We start from the raw sequence: 19,715 nt of genomic DNA, 5'->3' as shown, positions 1-19,715 counted from the left end.
GACACGGGGTGCATCACCTCATCTCTGATGCTGAGTGGTCAGTTCTCAGATTACTGCCTTCTAGGCCTTCATACCATGTTTCATCTAGCTAAGTTCAAAGAGAGACATGCAAACACCAGAGGTGGCACATATATTAACTGTAATGGGTTAGTCCAGTTGTGAAGAAAGGAACAATATTAAAAAAAATACAACAGCACAGAATAACTGAAAAAAAACCCCCAAAGACTGAAAGTGATAAAGAAAGAGAAAGGAACAATTAAAGTACTTACTTTGTCTGTCACTTGTGTTGTGAACAGTCACGATAGGAACTCGTGGACCTTAAGAAGGAAAAAAAAAAAAGATATGAAAATTAAACAATATCTTCTGACTTAATTGGTTTTGGATAGAGAAAAGTATGTTTCACAAAGAACGTGACTTAGCAATTCATAATTGATTTTAATAGGAATGCATCAAATACAGTACTGAACTCGAAAACTGTACTCGGTTATATTTGCACCTATACAGAGAAATCCATTTCCTAATGCACTCCTATATGAATGTTTTTCAATAGAAGGAAGAATGCATGAAATTTTGAGAAAACCCCAGGTCATAAATGACTTGGGTTTGAATTTTCTGCCCTGCGATTTAAACTGCTATGGCTTAAATCACAATAATTATGAACAAAACCCACTTAACATCCAGGTTGACAGAGACAAGCCCATAAATGCAAAGTAAGAGTTCGATGTAGTAAGCAGCAGCAATGTTTTTTCTCCACTTTATTCACACTCTCATCCAGCCCAGCCATCCCCATCACGATCCTTGGACTGAGTGATATGATCCATAGCTCCCTTTAGATTCAGCACAAGTGAGATCCTGGACCAGTGAGTGAAAGTGTCCATGGAGGTCTTCCCTTCCTAGGAACGCGAACCTTTGCCTCCTCAGCATCCGCAAGGATCAGGAGCCAGGTCCACGAACCAAATCTGCGTCTCCTGCATGGCAGAGGACAGCCCTACCACTGGGCCATCAACCCAGTCCTACAGTCTGAATTTTTAAAAAGGCAAAAACCATTATACTGCATTCATTTGTAATAATATCATGAGGCCAAGCGCATACGTTACTTAATGCCTGCTATGTGAGAATCCTTGAAATATTCCACGTTCATTGTTCCTCCTCTTTCTCCTGCTGCTTTTCTTCTATTTGTAGTGACTGGATAGTGGAAATATGTGCCATGCTGGAAAATGTTGCTTACAGGCCTAATACTAGAATATGGTGTTTTTGTGCAAATGTTCTAAAAATGGCAGAGACCAGGCTGAGACAGACGTCATCCTGAATATCTTTGCAAAGTTCTATCGATAGACATTATTCTATTGATGTGCTTATTACTGTCTAAATAATTAGTATCAGTTTTATAAACTACTATCATCGTTAATGATTTTTTTTTTGTAAACTAGTAAGATTAAATATAATCTGTTATCTGGAAGGGAATGCCTAATTAATGTAAGGGTGTGTTGAAACAGTAAGGCCATATTAGCGTATAGTTTGTTTCTGTCATTTCGGTTTATAGTTTAATATGATTTTACTTCGCTTATAGATAACTTGCATAATTACTCATAAATTACCAATAATCTGACAAATATTGCACCGTATTAAACTAATCCGTATCACTTAATTGTAAAATTATACAGCAAGTAAACTGGCTCAAATAAACAAAACAAATTAATAGCTTTAATATAGATTTTTACTTTGCCAGAAGCTCAATATTTATTATATGGGTTGGGGATAGTTATTCTTGGATTAAACAACTGGGGCATCCTAATTATTTCTGCAGTATAATAAATGAATAAGCAAAATTGTGCCCTACCGTAAAGGAAGCAATTTACAAAGAACCTGATTAGGTGCAAAGTCCTACCTAAGGGCAAGTGCATACATGCTTTTCCCTTGAAAGTTGCCAGGAGTATAAAAGGCCTGTGGTGTTATGTTCCTGCTTTTTGTGTGGGCAAAATTTCTCTGGAAAATAATAAGCATAGATTTGAAAAAAAAACCCAAAACAACACACAGTCCAAGCACGTGATTTCACAATATGGTCCAACCATGCATCCAGGAATAGCTCACCTGGGGATGCCTCTCCCACAAGCGACTGAAAGCGTGCTTGTTTTGAAGCAGCGTGTCTACTTTTAACTGCATTTGGGAGGAGGCAGTTCAGGGTTGCCAGCTGGCTCCAGATTTTCAGGGCAGGTTGATCCAGTTCTGATTTTACTCCCTGCATGCAGGCAGCTACAGTCTTGCTTTTCTTAGGGACTGCAATAGGGAAATAAGAACAAGTCCCTACATGCAATGGGGTAAAACCAGGACTGGATCAACCTGTCCTGAAAATCTGGAGCCAATTGGCAATCCCTAAGGTAGTTGTCAAAATTGTCATTCTACCCAAGCAGTATTATTGCCTTTGAAAATTATCCTCTCCTTAAAAAGTGCTTTGAATATCTTTTTTTAAGTTACTGAACACGACTACAAGATATTCATAGTAAGCGATATACGAAGGGATAAACCCCACACAGTAAATGACATCATAACAAACACCTATTCTCTCAATGAAATCACAGACCATTGATTTTTTTTTATTCTTCTCTTCTACTTTCTCCAAGGCTTTACACAGCAGATAATTTCATAGCTGCGGCTAAACTCACTCTGTGAGGAAACAATGGGAATTCAAATCATCTCTAGAGCCAGTAGCCAATCTCTGAAACACTGAAGAGGGACTGAAGAGAGCAGCTGCAAGCAGTGAGAACTGAGGGGGGGGGGGGGGGCTCTGCAGAGGTGAGAGAGAGAGAGAGGGGGGTTCTGCAGAGGTGAGAGAGGGGGGGCTCTGCAGAGGTGAGAGAGAGGGGGGCTCTGCAGAGGTGAGAGAGAGGGGGCTCTGCAGAGGTGAGAGAGAGAGGGGGGGCTCTGCAGAGGTGAGAGAGAGTGGGAGGCTCTGCAGAGGTGTGTGAGAGAGAGAGAGGGGGGGCTCTGCAGAGGTGAGAGAGAGGGGGGCACTCTGCAGAGGTGAGAGAGAGAGGGGGGATCTGCAGAGGCGAGAGAGAGGGGGCTCTTCAAAGGTGAGAGAGAGAGGGGGGGGCTCTGCAGAGGTGAGAGAGAGAGGGGGAGGCTCTGCAGAGGTGAGAGAGAGGGGGGAGGGGGGTTCTGCAGAGGTGAGATAATTGGCAAGTGCCATATCTGTCTGCAGATTCCAGATCTCTTTATTTGCTAATCCATGAATAATTCATATGTGCTACCTAAAGTTTAGATACAGAGGTGATATTATCATTCTAATAAACAAAAGCTCATGGGAATTGTTAATGAATTCCAGATTCTAATTAAAATACATGCCCCGTGGCTCTTAACTACAATATTTTCTTTTCAATACTAGACAGATACTGAAAAAATTGTGAATGTGTGCATGTATATCTATCTAATACTATCTATCTATCTATCTAGATATTTGTGTATCTTAGTTACTTGTACCACATTCTGCTTTATTTAATTTTCTCGCCACCTTCAACCTCTAACACATTTCTCTCCTCATGGTCTTTCTTCTCCCTGCTCGCTGTGAGGATATTGTTCAAAGACATATCCGTGCTTTAGCCATGCATGTGGCTCACTATTGCATGGATAAAGAGGCGTGTGTGTGTGTGTTTGTGTGTGTGCGTGCATGTGTGTGTGTGTGTGTGCGTGCATGTGTGTGTGTTTGTGTGTGTGCGTGTTTGTGTGTGTGCGTGCGCGTGTGTGTGTGTGTCGCTCCTGGGGGTGGAGGTTTGGGCGTATGCGCTGTTGTGTGCACAGATCTTCCCGAAGATTTCCTGTGCTCAAATCATCAGCTGCATTTGTGTGTGGGATAATTTTCCTAGCCAACAAATATGTTTAAGTTCACACTGAAAACTGGTGCATGTTTCTTGACTTTCTTAACGCGGGCTGTTTCAACGTTACCCCCTATATTTCACATGCTTCACACACGCTTTGCTGGCAGTATCCCTGAACCACCATGTCTCTTCTCTAACCATCTCTTCTTTTACTCTATCGGTTTCTAATCTCCCCTCCACCTCTCCATCCACTTTTTCTGTTCCCTGATGCCTTTCCTTAAACCCATCCTTCATTGTTCTCCTCATTCAATTTCAATCCCCTTTCTTTACTCTAATGTCATTACGTTGCCTCTCCCGATCTTCTTCCTCATCAATCCGTCCATCCCCGCAGAGATGAAAGAAAAGAAAAAGAAATACTTATAAAAATAAGTAGGTAATAAAAGGCAATCGTAAAGAAAAAAAGAAAAAAGGGAAAGAAAAAAAGCAAATGAGAAAGCTACCAGAGAAGAGAGTCAGCATGAAAAAGAAGGGTAAGAGAGGGAAAAGCAGGTAATAAGTTAGCCAGATAGGGAGAAATGGGGCAGAAAGGCAGAGGTCTGGAGGAGAAGAGAAAAAATTCAGACAGGAAGGATATAAGGAGATGAGAGGAGAAGAAAAGGACAGAAATCAAATAGAAATAGGAAAAAGCAAAGAACTATGAGTGGGAGGGAGGTAAAAATTAAGGAAAACAAAGGTTTATAGAATATAAATTAGGTAGTTTTAATAATCTGCATAAGTCAACACATACACAGATAAGGGGATGCAGCGGGTGGGCACAGCAGTGTGTTTCAGTACGCATATATTTGTTTTTTTAATGAGGGGACATGCATAGTTTATGAACCTGTTTTCTAAAAGTATGGGCACATATTTTACACAGTAAATAATTGTAACGTGCACACAACAGTCCTGTTTCTACATGAAGGTATTTTATAAAGTTGGCTGAGGTATGCATGTTTCTCGCTTATGAAAATAATTACTCAGGTGCTTATTTCTAAGCACCAGTTTGCTGGGACTTCCGCCAGTTGAACCAGACCTTCACCAGTTCAATCACACCCTCCATCAGTTCATTCCTAACCCTCCCCAAGCACTTGCTCCAGAGCCTCCATCCAGAAACTGCAGACAAAAGTGGAATCACATTTAGAGCCAGATTTTAAAAGGCTTACGCGCCCTGGGCCTATTTTCAAAGGCCTGGCCATGCGCAAAGTCCCAGGGCTTCGAGAAAGGAGCGGGAGGGGGCGGGGAGGGGCAGTCCGGGGGGCAGGGCTCGAGGCCCCCAGCATAGCAGCCATTTGCCGTCTGTGCCAGGGGATCGAGTGCTGGCAGGGTGCCGGTGCGCACAACCTGCGCCTGCCCCGAGGCAGGCACAAAAGGTAAAATAACGTTTTGTGTGTGCGTGTGTGTGCGGGGGCGGGGGGGGGGAGGGGGGGCTAGGTTAGGGGAAGGGAGGTTAGTGTAGGGGGTTGGGAAGTTGCCTGAGAAACTAAAAAATAAAAAACACAAATCTGGGCCAAATGAAAAAATTATCTAAATCTGACAACACCAGTACCTAGCCTGATTTCCCAAAGTGACTATTACTAATCAAAAAATGTTGGTCTATGACATCATCAGTCTCTACCATGATTCTAAATTAGTGAATCCCATTCAATAGCAGCATTTAGACCTTGTGGAGTAATTGAATTTAGAGTGCATATCTAGAATGGTTAATGAAAATTCAGTCTGACATCAGAATTTTCTGCTTGCTCAATTACCCACCAGCATAAGTCTGCAAAGATCACGCGAAAATTCCACATAATGGAGAACAACTGGCACTTGTAGCTTTTTCATGGATATATAACTTTTATTTTCCATCAGATGGGTTTTTATCATTTTTTTGTCCTATATATAATAAGCTGCATTTGATGGCAGAATCTTATAGGGTCATTTTTCAAATCACAATGGGCCGCGATAATGCCCTAATGCACACGATTACTGCCTTGCGATGCTAAAATTTAAATGAGGGAAAGAGGAGGAGTTTGGGCAGAGTTTAGTTAAACGAGGGGCCAGCAGTAGTGCCGGAAATATCTACACCTATTTCATTGGCACTATGGGGGTGATAGTGTGCAGTGCGCCCGCAACTGCATCGGATGATGTGGCTGCCTGCTCAGTTTCGTCCCCCGCCCCTTTTTTTTCATGGGTAATCATTTCGCTGTAATTATAATATAGGGGTATGATGTACAGTCTGTACAGCCCCGTATCTCAAAGTTATGTCCAGAAACAGGGTCTTGCCAAAATAATAAGGTGGTCTTGGTGTTTCACATAGGATTGCCATCGCAGAGACTGTGTCCTCTCATTCGGTCGACTTCTGCATCTCTAGAAGTTGGTAATAGAGAATTGATCATAATATCTTTCAGATTTTTCCCTGTGTATATGCTACCATTTGATATTCCTGAAATGATGCATGAAGTTGTTATGCATGCCAATGTTTGTATAACACGGAAACTATTAATTGTGCTTTTTCAGAATAATGTATTGTGCATACTAACTAGTTTATGGAAGACTTTTTATATCTAAACGTAAGCACTGGTGTTCAGAGTTTAGAACTCTTTATATGCTGGCTTAATGACATGCATAGAATAATCACATTGTAGCAATCTATTGCACAGATCCTGAGCATTTTTACAATAGTTTTCTTTTCTAGAACATATTCTGCATAAGCGTAGAATTTGATTAATTGGTAGGCCAGAATGAAGACTGTAAGGATGAAAAATATCAAAACGTAGAAGATTATTCCGATCTATAGATGGTTGTTTCCATACATGGGGAAAACATCTTAAAGATATTGTAGTCAATTTTCTATTACCATCTTCTAGAGATGCAGAAGTCGACCGAATGAGAGGCCACAGTCCCTATGGTGGCTATTCTATGTGTAACTCCATGACCAACATATTATCTTGGCAAGACTCTGTTTCTGAACATATCTTTGAGATACGGGCTATATAGACTGTACATCTAAGACTGTGCTTTATGCCGTCAAATGTCTTTACAGCTGAGCTTATTATATATAGGATGAAAAAAAAAGGAATGATAAAAACATGTATGACAAAACAAAAATTCTATATCCACTCTAAATTCAATTACTCCAAAAGGTCTAAATGCTGAGATTGAGTGCTATTCACTAATTTACAATCATGGGAGAGACTGACCACATAGACCGACGTTTTTGATTGGTAATAGTCACTTTGGGAAATCAGGCTAGATACTGTTGATGTCAATTTAGACATTTTTGGCAAAAATGTGTTTTTTTATAAAAATGTATCAGGTGTTAAAGTGAATGCCTTACATTTCTGGGGTTGGAATCGATCCAGGCACCAAAAACTAGTGAGGAATGACAGAAGAGGTGGTATGTACAGTTGCTCTATGCGGTGTACTAGAAGACGGCTTTCTATTTTAATGTTTGAGAGTTTGTTCCTTTTATAGTCTTCAGTCTGAGTACTACAATCCCCTGATGCAGATAAAAGCTTCGAAACTCAGCACGTGTTGGGACTTTGGGATCATAAACAAAAAAGCAACTACTATACGATAAGCTGTCTGTTAATTTTATTTGCATAAAAACAACAAACAAAATGGTGGAATATTGGGACCTATGATTATATGAAAAGCAATGAAGGTCATTCAACCATTAGTGCTTAAAATGATGGTCCAAAATAGATTTGCAACACATATATAGATATTGCTTGTAACTCTGTTCATATTTGTTGAGTATTTATATACATTTTTATGTCATCCCTGTGAAAGGTAACCTACATACTCCATTTAGTGTTAATTATATCTGAATGAGAAGCAGCTGAAGGAACTGACAGTTCTGATATTGCTTCATGAGATTTATCTTATACTTTTACTCTGACGTGTTCCTTTGTGTGGGTCCTTTTCCACTATAACAGGTGCAGTGGATGAGGGGAAGAGGTAAAGGTAACAAATACACTCTGGCCTCCCTGTCTGGAAGAAGACAGGGGCCCAGGGAGAACTGCTGTACTGATAGGCTGACCTCCAATGACATGTACAATTTCCAGGTATGTTATAGTTGTCAAAGCAATGAAGGGATTTGTAGCTGGAAGTTGAGACCCATCTGGTGGATAGCTGGCCATTTCCTGGGAAGAGAGCAGGTGTATACAGAGAGAAGATGAGGATTTGTCCTCTAGTCACATCTACCACCAGCTGAACTCCAGGTAGGCCATTATCACTTTGGGGTATGACTGAATTTGTGCCCTATTCCATTCATTGATATTACCAGCTTTGAGGAGATACAGGTAGATGATTAAAACTTGATGCAAACAGATTTTGTAGAAAGGAGCTTCTACCTGCACTTTTATATGACACCTCTTCTTTGATGGATGGTCTCCTGCTGGTTTAAGGGCCACTACATTTCTGCATCTTGTCTCCTTGATATGAGATGGAGTAAAGGTGAAGCTCACAAGATATTTCGCTCTAAAAGCTATACTAGTGTTAGTGGCTTGACTGCACACACACACACACATCTCTGGCAATTAGAGATGGTAAGACCAAAGTTATGAATTCAAGCACTGTTGTGTTGTGGCTATTACAGCAAGGACATTCAGGGGAGCTAGGTCTATAATAGTGACCCAAATAAACTGGAACGGAACTGAGGCAGCTGTAAGTGAAGGTGACTGGAGAATAGAGGCTATTGGAAAGAGCTGGATTCATTGCTACCTGCAGTCCAGTGTGTAGGTGTGAGAGTGAGTGCAGTAGGCTATCCAGAAAGAGCTTTGTTAAGGAATGACAAGGATTTTGCAAACAAATAGAGAAGCCAGATATAAAATGTAACAAATGCAAAATATTTTATAAAATGTAAAACAATTAACTATGTACAAATTCAAAACAAAATGATGGGGGGGGGGGGGGGGGGGGGGGGGGGGCAGTGGAAGGACAAACTAGAGACATAACTATTTACATAAATATAAGTCCCAGAGGCTCAGGAGGACAGGTTCTGATAGGCCTAGGGGGCTGGTAGCTGTGATAGTCACTGCTTGCCTAGTAACTCAAAAGCCAATCTCAGGTCTTCTTCAGCATGTGCTTGTTGTTCTAAGATATCTATCAGCTTCCTGAAGTCTGCTCGCATCTTGTGGACATCGTCCCCCATCCTCTGGCCAGCAGCCCCCTTAGCCGCAAGAGACTGGGCTTCTGGGCCAGCTATGGATCCAGTCTTTACAGCCATGGGGTCCTGGCCAGATTCAAGTGTAAGCTTCCCAGTAAGAGGCTTGTCTCCCTCTCCCAGAAATGGCAGGTGACCATCAGAACCTGCATCCTAAGGTCCCAAGGCAAATGGGAAGTAGGCCCTATAGGAAGGTAAATCTATGGAGGTGTGGAGCCACCAGTTGGGGGAGGGGGCCCTTGCTGGCACATTACTGCAGGTGGTTTGGTGGTGACTGATGACCACCTACAACTTGTACAGCAACTGCATCAGCAGGAGGGTCCTGGTCTGGAATGTCTTCCTCCTCTTCCTGTACCTCTTCTCCTCCTCAGAGCTGGTGGTGTTCTGTGAAGACAGAAAAAACTGTGTGTCAAGCCATCAGCTGGTGTGCACTAGGGTGTGATGTACAGGTTCATGCAAACTGTAGGAGTGCCTTCCATTTATGGACGGGTTGGAGGCAATGTAATATGATCCTAGTTGTGGGGCACTCATCTGCTATAGGGTGTTGCAAGGCCATATATAAGTTATATCAGAAATACTGGCTTCTGTAAACAGCATGGTTCCTACCTAATGATAATGGCTGGGTGGTATGTGTTTGTCTTGGATTCAAACGCCTCATCAGCCATGTGCTGGAAGGAAGGAATAGAGATTCTCTGGTAACTGTATTGAGAGTTGGCCTCAACATCCTACTTACTTTAATAGCTGGCCTGTGAGTGCAATTAAAGTAGTGGCCCATGACACTGCAGGCCATGAACCAAGTGTTATGAAGGTCCTCCATTTCACCAGATTGACACCTATCGGTTCTAGAAGGAAGAAGCTTTACATGCATAAGGTATTTTTCCAGCTATTGGCTGATATAGGGTATTGCTAGGCTGGCTGAGCAATAGTAGGGTCTGTGATGGAAGCAGCAAATAGACAGATAATGTTGATATGTCCCTGATGGACTTTTAGGGAACTTACCTCTGGCATCCTCCTGCTCGGCATGTAGTTGCTCTGGAAATTCTCCTGCCAGGTGGTGCAGCTCTCTGGCCTTCTTCCTGATGTCTTCATTCTGTATAAATGAGAAGCTGGAATGCAATGCTCGTGTTCTGTGACAACCTCAATGGCATGTTTCCACTCATCAAAAAATGAATGAGAGGTGGCAAAACGTTTCTCTAAAAGTAAGTGTAACTTACAAACTTAGGGGCGGATTTTCAGAGCCCTGCTCGCCTAAATCCGCCCAAAACCGGGCGGATTTAGGCGAGCAGGGCCCTGCGCGCCGGTGAGCCTATTTTACATAGGCCTACCGGCGCGCGCAGAGCCCCGGGACTCGCATAAGTCCCGGGGTTCTCCGAGGGGGGCGTGTCAGGGGCGGGCCCGGTCGTCACGGCGTTTCGGGGGCGTGTCGACAGCGTTTTGGGGGCGGGTACGGGGGCGTGGCTACGGCCCGGGGCGGCCCGGGGGCATGGCCGCGCCCTCCGTACCCGCCCCCAGGTCGCGGCCCGGCGCGCAGGAGGCCCGCTCGCGCGCGGGGATTTACTTCTCCCTCCGGGAGGCGTAAATCCCCGGAGAAAGGTAAGGGGGGGGTGTAGACAGGGCCGGGCGGGTGGGTTAGGTAGAGGAAGGGAGGGGAAGGTGAGGGGAGGGCGTTAGAGGATTCCCTCCAAGGCCGCTCCGATTTCGGAGCGGCCTTGGAGGGAACGGGGGTAGGCTGCGCGGCTTGGCGCGCGCCGGCTATACAAAATCGATAGCCTTGCGCGCGCCGATCCAGGTTTTTAGCAGATACGTGCGGCTCCGCGCGTATCTACTAAAATCCAGCGTACTTTTATTTGCGCCTGGAGCGCAAACAAAAGTAGGCCTATTCGCGGAGTCTGAAAATCCGCCCCTTAGATTGTAAGCCCTCTGGGGATAGGGAAAAACCTACAGTACCTGAATGTAATCCACTTTGAAGCGCTGAAAAAAAGTGCAAAAAGCGGAATATAAAAAAATAATAAATAAAATAAATAAACAATAAATAACATTAGGTAAAGAAGGGCATCAGCAAGCTGGTATAAAATTGTAGTCATAATTGACAACCGGTCTTCTCTAGCATTCACTCTGACAATCTAGTTTTTATAATTTTATAGATGCACATAAAAGTACCCAAATCCCGAAATTAGCTAATATTTTATTTCCAGAACTTCCTCAGGGGAGTAATCTGTATAGTCACTTATCTGGAAAATAATGTTTTGTCCCGGACTAGCTTCTGTGAAAAACTGCATGTAGAGTAAAAGAGCCTGCATCTAGTTCATGCATTTTTGGACATGCACCCTGGTTACCCTCACTTGTTTGTTTTTTTTTAGCCTTTATTTCTCTCAAGGTACTTACCTGTCGATGGTAGGAGGCTCCACGATTAAACTGCCGGTGGAGGCCCTGCTAGGCTTGGTTCATGGTCCTGGTGTTGCAGTGGACCCACTTGTGGGGAACAGTAGGTCCTCATTTGTCACCACCAGGGAGGCCAGCCTCGCCATGTCCTTGGTAGTGGGGGAAGAAGGGGCATTTTGTAATGAGCACATCCCAGCAAAATCAGAAATGTAGATGCTTGCGAGAAAGAGTATGTGCATACTAAATATCCTGAGTATATGTCAAATATTGTGTATACTCAAAAGTGTGCATACACTTTGGGGGGCAGAGATATGCATATTTTATATCCTGCACACACTGCTCCATGCAGATTCTAGAATACTTTAGGAGTGGAGGAGTAGCCTAGTAGTTAGAGCAGTGGGCTACGAACCAGGGTTCAAATTCCACTGTTGCTCCTTGTGACCTTGTGCAAGTCACTTTACCCCCCATTGGCTCAGACTTAGATTGAGTCCTCTGGGGATAGGGAAATACCTACAGTACCTGAATGTAATCCACTTTGAAGCGCTGAAAAAAGTGTGAAAAGCGGAATATAAATAAATATGCACCAATCCATTGTAAGTTTGCTTTGAAAGGGGAAGTCTCTGTGACCATTTGCTGGCGGTGAAGAAGCAGAAAGATAATATCAGCATAATAAGCTTGAACTGAGCAGACTTTTGGAAATAGCCCAGGCTGTAGGAATGTTAAAGTATGTCAAAGGTCAGCATTGAACTTTGCTTCTGCCTTCTGGGTTCAACTTACAAGAAATCATAAGACTTACAAGAATAAAGTATTTTGCATATTTTAGATAAGATATAGTGCTAATCAGTTGAAAACATTTATGTTAACAAATTAGGTAACTCATTGGGGAGTATTTGGGGGAGGTGATATATATTTCACTGATTGTAATGGCTCAGCAACACTGACCTGAGCATTTATTCAACATTGCCTGGTAAACTGCACCAATCCTGATATCGTACTCATAATAAAAGATTGTTCTCTTACCAGCTGTTGGTATTCTGTGTTTACTAATGCTCCCTTCACTATGTATGCACTTATATGGGGCAGCATGGATATGTTTGAATGTTAGGCTCCCTGAGATCCATATTAAAAAGCATTCAGCAAGATAACTCAGACGTTATCTGACTAAATGAAAATGTGGGCACTTATCTGGTTATATTATATCCAGCTAATAAGTTAGCTGGCTACAATTTAGTCGGCTAAGTTAGGGGCATTCCGGGGGCATAACTGGGAGGAGTTGATATTCTGATATCAAGTCTGGTCAGGCCAAAGAGCTGTCCTAATGTTATCCTAATAAACAGGCCAATACAGTACAGTGTGCTCCGATGGAGCACACTGTTAGCCTGCTCTTGGACGTGTGTTTTCCCTTACCCCTTATTCAGTAAGGGGAGGAAAACGCGCGTCCAACCCGCGGCACCTAATAGCGCCCTCAACATGCAAACTCCTCCTCTTCCAGAGCTGATGCCGCCCCGACTCCGCCCCGACTCCGCCCCCATTCTGGTATCGCACGCGATAAGGGACTTTTCGCATGCGAAACGTCCATTATCGCATGCAATACGCTTAGTAAATGACCCCCTTAGTCATTTAAAATTCAGTACCTGCACCTATATCTATATCTAAATATAGATATAGAAATAGATAATGCAAATAATAAAAGCATCACAGATTCCTCAGGAAAGAACTGTGGGAAATGTTCATGAACGCTAGTCAAGCCCAGCTTGTTAAAAATTGCCATGCTGGATCAGACCAAGGGTCCATCGAGCCCAGCATCCTGTTTCCAACAGAGGCCAAACCAGGCCACAAGAACCTGGCAATTACCCAAACACTAAGAAGATCCCATGCTACTGATGCAATTAATAGCAGTGGCTATTCCCTAAGTAAACTTGATTAATAGCTGTTAATGGACTTCTCCTCCAAGAACTTATCCAAACCTTTTTTGAACCCAGCTACACTAACTGCAGTAACCACATCTTCTGGCAACAAATTCCAGAGCTTTATTGTGCGTTGAGTGAAAAAGAATTTTCTCTGATTAGTCACATCTACTCATTCAAGACCTTTCATGATTTTAAAGACCTCAATCATATCCCCCCTCAGCCGTCTCTTCTCCAAGCTGAACAGCCCTAACCTCTTCAGCCTTTCCTCATAGGGGAGCTGTTCATTTTGGTTGCTCTTCTCTGTATCTTCTCCATCTCAACTATATCTTTTTTGAGATGCGGCGACCAGAATTGTACACAGTATTCAAGGTGCGGTCTCACCATGGAGCAATATAGAGGTATTATTACATTTTCCATTTTAGTAACCATTCCCTTCCTAATAATTCCTAACATTCTGTTTGCTTTTTTGACTGCTGCAGCACACTGAGCCGACGATTTTAAAGTATTATCCACTATGATGCCTAGATCTTTTTCCTGGGTGGTAGCTCCTAATATGGAACCTAACATTGTGTAACTACAGCAAGGGTTGTTTTTCCCTATATGCAACACCTTGCACTTCTCCACATTAAATTTCATCTGTCATTTGGATGCCCAATCTTCCAGTCTTGCAAGGTCCTCCTGTAATGTATCACAGTCCGCTTGTGATTTAACTACTCTGAATAATTTTGTATCATCCGCAAATTTAATAACCTCACTCGTCATATTACTTTCCAAATCATTTATATATATATTGAAAAGCACCGGTCCAAGTACAGATCCCTGAGGCACTCCACTGTTTACCTTTTTCCACTGAGAACATTGATCATTTAATCCTACTCTCTGTTTCTTGTCTTTTAACCAGTTTGTAATCCACGAAAGGACATCGCCTCCTATCCCATGACTTTTTAGTTTTCTTAGAAGCCTCTCATGAGGGACTTTGTCAAACGCCTTCTGAAAATCCAAATACACTACATCTACCAGTTCACCTCTATCCACATGTTTATTAACCCCTTCAAAAAAATGAAGCAGATTTGTTAGGCAAGACTTCCCCTTGGGTAAATCCATGTTTACTGTGTTCCATTAAACCATGTCTTTCTATATGCTCTACGATTTTGATCTTGAGAATAGTTTCCACTATTTTTCCCAGCACTGAAGTCAGGCTCACTAGTCACCCGGATCGCCCCTGGAGCCTTTTTTAAATATTGGGGTTACATTGGCCACCCTCCAGTCTTCAGGTACAATGGATGACTTTAATGAAAGGTTACAAATTGTAACTAATAGATCAGAAATTTCATTTTTGAGTTCCTTCAGTACCCTAGGATGCAAACCATCCGGTCCAGGTGATTTAATACTCTTTAGTTTGTCAATCTGGCCTACTACATCTTCCAGGTTCACAGTGATTTCATTCAGTTCATCTGACTCATCACCCCTGAAAACCATCTCCGGAATTGGTATCTCCCCAACATCCTGATTAGTAAACATGGAAGCAAAGAATTCATTTAGTCTTTCTGCAATGGCCTTATCTTCCCTAATAGCCCCTTTAACCACTTGGTCATCTAATGGTCCAACCGACTCCCTCACAGGTTTCTTGCTTCAGATATCTTTGAAAAAGATTTTATAATGAGTTTTTGCCTCTATGGCCAACTTCATTTCAAATTCTCTCTTTGCCTGTCTTATCAATGTTTTACACTTAACTTGACAATGCTTATGTTTTATTCTATTTTCTTCAGATGGATCCTTCTTCCAGTTTTTGAAGGATTTTTTTTTTAGCTAAAATAGCCTCTTTCACCTCACCTTTTAACCATGATGGTAATCGTTTTACCTTCTATCCACCTTTCTTTATTTGTGGAATACATATGGACTGCACCTCTAGGATTGTATTTTTAAGCAATGTCCATGCCTGTTGAACACCTTTAACCTTTGCAGTTGCACCTTTCAATTTTTTTCAATTTTCTTCATTTTATCAAAGTTTCCCTTTTGAAAATTTAGTGTTAGAGCTGCAGATTTACTTATTGTCCCCTTTCCAGTTATTAGTTTAAATTTGATCATGTTATGATCACTGTTGCCAAGTGGCCCCACCACCGTTACCTCTCTCACCAAATCCTGCGTTCCACTAAGAATTAAATCTAAAATAGCTCCCTCTCTTGTTAGTTCCTGAACCAATTGCTCCATGAAGCAGTCATTTATTACATCCAGGAAATTTATGTCTCTGGCAAGTCGTGATGTTACATTTACCCAGTCAATAGTGTGGTAATTGAAATCTCCCATTATTATTGCACTGCCAAATTGGTTTGCTTCCCTGATTTCTCTTAGCATTTCATCATCTGTCTGACCATTTTGTCCAGGTGGATGGTAGTATACTCCTATCACTGTACTCTTACCCAACACACATGGGATTTCTAGCCATATAGATTCTACTGAGCATTTAGTCTCTTGTATGATCTTTATCCTGTTGGACTCTATACCCTCCTGGACATAAAGTGCCACACCCCCACCATGTTGATCCTCCCTATCATTGTGATATAATCTGTACCCTAATATAGCACTGTCCCATTGGTTATCCTCCTTCCACCAAGTTTCTGTGATGCCAATTATGTCAATCTCATCATTTGCTGCTATGCACTCTAACTCTCCCATCTTACTTCTTAGACTTCTGGCATTGGCATACAGACATTTCAAAGTGTGTTTTTTGTTTGTATTAATAACCTGCTTTTCAGTTGTTTGGGATAATTCAGAAATCATTAGATTCGGTGATTTTTTACATATAGGCATATGGACTATGTTTGCTTTTAATGGAACCTCTCTGTTGGGATACCCTAACTCTCTTGATTCATTAGTGTCCTTCAAGGATACATTTCTCTGAACCATGCACTGTTGAGTGACTGTCAGCTTTCTCCCTTGTTCTAGTTTAAAAGGTGCTCTATCTCCTTTTTGAAAGTTAGTGCCAGCAGCTTGGTTCCACTCTGGTTAAGGTGGAACCCATCCTTTCGGAAAAGTCTCCCCTTTCTCCAAAAGTTTCCACAGTTCCTTACAAAACTGAATCCCTCTTCCCTGCACCATGGTCTCATCCACGCATTGAAACTCTGGAGCTCTGCCTGCCTCTGGGGACCTGCACGTGGAACAGGAAGCATTTCATAAAATGCCACCCTGGAGGTTCTGGATTTCAGCTTCCTACCTAAAATCCTAAATTTGGCTTCCAGAACCTCTCTCCCACATTTTCCTATGTCGTTGGTGCCCACATGTATCACGACAGCCGGCTCCTTCCTAGCACTGTTTATAATCCTATCTAGGTGATGTGTGAGGTCTGCTACCTTCGCATCAGGCAGGCAAGTTACCAGGCGGTCCTCCCATCCACCAACCACCCTGCTATCTACATTTCTAATAATCAAATCATCAACTATGATGGCCGGCCTAACCCTTCCCTCCTGGCAGTAGCCCTGGGAGACTTGTCCTCAGTGTAAGAGGACAATACCTCACCTGGAGAGCAGGTCCTTGCTACAGGATCACTTCCTGCTACACCAGGGTGATGTTCTCCTACTGGAAGACCTTTCTGATCCAAGACAGCACTGGGGCTGCAAGACTGGATTTGGGACTTGGCTACTATGTCCCTGAAGGTCTCATCAATGTACCTGTCTGTCTCCCTCAGCTCCTCCAAGTCTGCTACTCTAGCCTCCAGAGATTGGACGTTCCCCGAGAGCCAGGAGCTCTTTGCGCCGAGTGCACACATAAATCTCTCACTGGTGGGTAAAAAATCATACATGTGACACTCAATGCAAAAGACTGGAAAGCCCCCCTCTTGCTGCTGGACTGCTGCCTTCATCTTAGTTTTATTCCTAGTTAAGTTTAGGATACTAAGGGTGTTGGAATGAGAGTACTTTAAATTTACAGGTGAATTTATTAATTAATCAGCTAGTGTCCTACAAAGGGATGATTAAACTTTCAATAAGGGCTGGTACAATAGTATGATTTAGATAAGACCCTGATTGATTTTTAATGAGAAAGTGTCTCGTGCCTAAAAATCAAGGGTTGAGTGGGTGGGAAAGTCAGAAACTAGAATTAACTACCTCTGGCTTGCTTATTACCTCAGACACACACAAACTCTGAAGAATATATCCCTTAATTTCACCTTTCACCAAACTTTTATAAGCCAAACATTTCTGAAAGCTATACGTACCAATCCTCTTTAACCACCGTTAAATGAATCTTCACTCAGTTAATGGAAGGATTTCAGATTCGCATGCCTAACGGTGCACGCTTCCATTCCTCCTCTACTGCAAAGAGTGTGGGGGCCTCTGGAAGCTGGGGCTGTGGAAGTCAATCCCTGGATCGCTTGTGGTGACCTCTGGACTCCTCTCCCAGGGGATGCTGGGAGCAGTATGCAGATGAGCCTTCCGGTCCTCCTCTATTGCAAAGGGTGCAAAGCCTCTGGAAGCTGGGGCTGTGGAAGTCAATCTCTGGATCGCTTGTGGTGATCTCTGGACTCCTCTCCCGGGGAATTCTGGGAGCAGTATGCAGATGAGCCCTCCGGTCCTCCTCTACTGCAAAGGGTGCGGGGCCTCTGGAAGCTGGGGCTGTGGAAGTCAATCCCTGGATCGCTTGCAGTGAACTCTGGACTCCTCTCCCGGGGGATCCTGGGAGCAGTATGCAGATGAGCCTTCCAGTCCTCCTCTACTGCCTAGAAGGGCATTGAAAGGGAACTGGGTAATGGCGTTGCTTCATATAGTTATATGGCCCTCAGCTCCCAATAAGTGTCCGCATAGTGCCAAAGAAGTATGCGGCTAAAAATGGTTGAGAAAAATCAGTTGCTGTTGATGATCAGAAATTATTTGTGACTGTACTTCAAAATGCTCTAATGCAGTGAAACCCTCTACAGCAGGCTCTTAGGTTGCTAGGTGAGGCTGGAGAGTGGCAGATTTAGAGGTACCCCAAGGACATATTGCTTCACAGAAAGTGTGGTGGTTGCATGGAAAAGTCTCTCCGGAAGAAAGTAGGGACAAACATGTTATTGGAATTTTAAAAAGCATGAGATAAGAACAGAGAATCCTTAGCAGCAGGGAAGCAGGAGTACAGCTAGGGCAGAAACAATGGTCAGACTTCCATTTTATATCTGCTGATATATTTTCTGCTTCTGTTGCTTTAGTATAACCTGAATGTATGCCCCTTCTTGAGTCGCAGTACTTTGTAAACAAAGAATCTAATAGGTTTTAATAAAAATTGCTTTATACATATTAAAGTGCAACAACACAAGGAAATCACGGCAATGTTGTTTAAGGACAGATTTACAAAGAACATTGTTTATTTCTTTTTTTTTTTTTGTGCATTATTTCCAGGAGAGCTGTTTTAATAGACTACAGGTCTGATTCACAAAGGCTTTTCTCCCATTCTGGGAAAAAATGCCTAATGAATCTTTCCCTCAATGTGCTGATGAAATGCTAATGGCAAACCATATGTATTAAAAAAAAAAAAAGTAACATACAATCAAAAAAATCAACTATGCCAGATTACCTTACACTGTGCTTTTAATCTTGCAGGATGCTAACATCTGCACTTTAGGGCCAAAAATAATGAGTTGAGATAAGGTCATGCACAGCAATTACAATGAATTCACAGGTTTTTCAGATGCTGTGGCTTATTCCTACGGTGTTACTGCAAGAGAATCCATGGGGAAACGTCTGGTGTAGTCCTTCATCCTATTAGATGGAGTCTTAAAATAAAATACAAAAAATTCATGCTGCAGCCCTCTGAATGGGCTCTTCAAATAAGCAACATCTGCTGAAACCTCTGGTGCTAAATAATTATATAGCTCCTGCCCCTTAAACCTCCTCTTGCAAAACAAGTAATATAAGTCCCCTGACTATGGTGATTATACTGATTTGGAATGCATTTGGGATGCAACGCAACTTTGCGTGCTCATTCTGCAAATTTACCATGTGCAGTCCCATTTCACTCGAAACAACTGTGCACATTAACTTTTTTTTTTTTTTTTTTTTAAACATCATTCTGAATAATTTCCTACTTGATGTTTTTCATGTCATTGAGCAATTACGAGTAATTTAAACAAAATTAATGATGCACGGCACCAGAATGAAATATTTTGTAATGCACAAATGAGTGGTCTGCTAAAATAGAAACATAATTTGAACACCCACGAAAGCAGCAAATTTAATTAATTTCAGGCTGCTTTAATAACTATGTGGTTATAGCCTGGCAGAACAGATGTTCTTTTCTTCTTTTTTTTTTTTTTTGAAACTGTGTAATAAAATTTAAAAAATATGGTTCCCATCATAACTTGCACTGCGTTATGTACAAATAGACCTTCACATCAGCAGCACGAGTTTTAAAGTTATACACCAGACAGTATTCTTTGCAGCTGGAAGAGTT

General features: G+C 42.3%; 1 protein-coding gene across 1 annotated transcript in view; it reads right to left on the bottom strand.

Annotated features, from left to right (window-relative positions):
• Positions 1 to 19,715, bottom strand: part of DPP6 (dipeptidyl peptidase like 6) — a 1,747,714-nt gene that overhangs the window by 98,017 nt on the left and 1,629,982 nt on the right. Inside the window, exon 17 of the mRNA XM_029588457.1 lies at positions 270 to 317. Within this exon, the coding sequence (XP_029444317.1) occupies positions 270 to 317 (48 nt within the window). The remainder of the gene's footprint in view (positions 1 to 269; positions 318 to 19,715) is intronic.

Source organism: Rhinatrema bivittatum, chromosome 2, assembly GCF_901001135.1.
Source record: "Rhinatrema bivittatum chromosome 2, aRhiBiv1.1, whole genome shotgun sequence".
Taxonomy (NCBI): Eukaryota; Metazoa; Chordata; class Amphibia; order Gymnophiona; family Rhinatrematidae; genus Rhinatrema; species Rhinatrema bivittatum.
The sequence above is the reverse complement of the archived record's forward strand: the minus strand, read 5'-3'. Positions and strand labels throughout refer to the sequence as shown.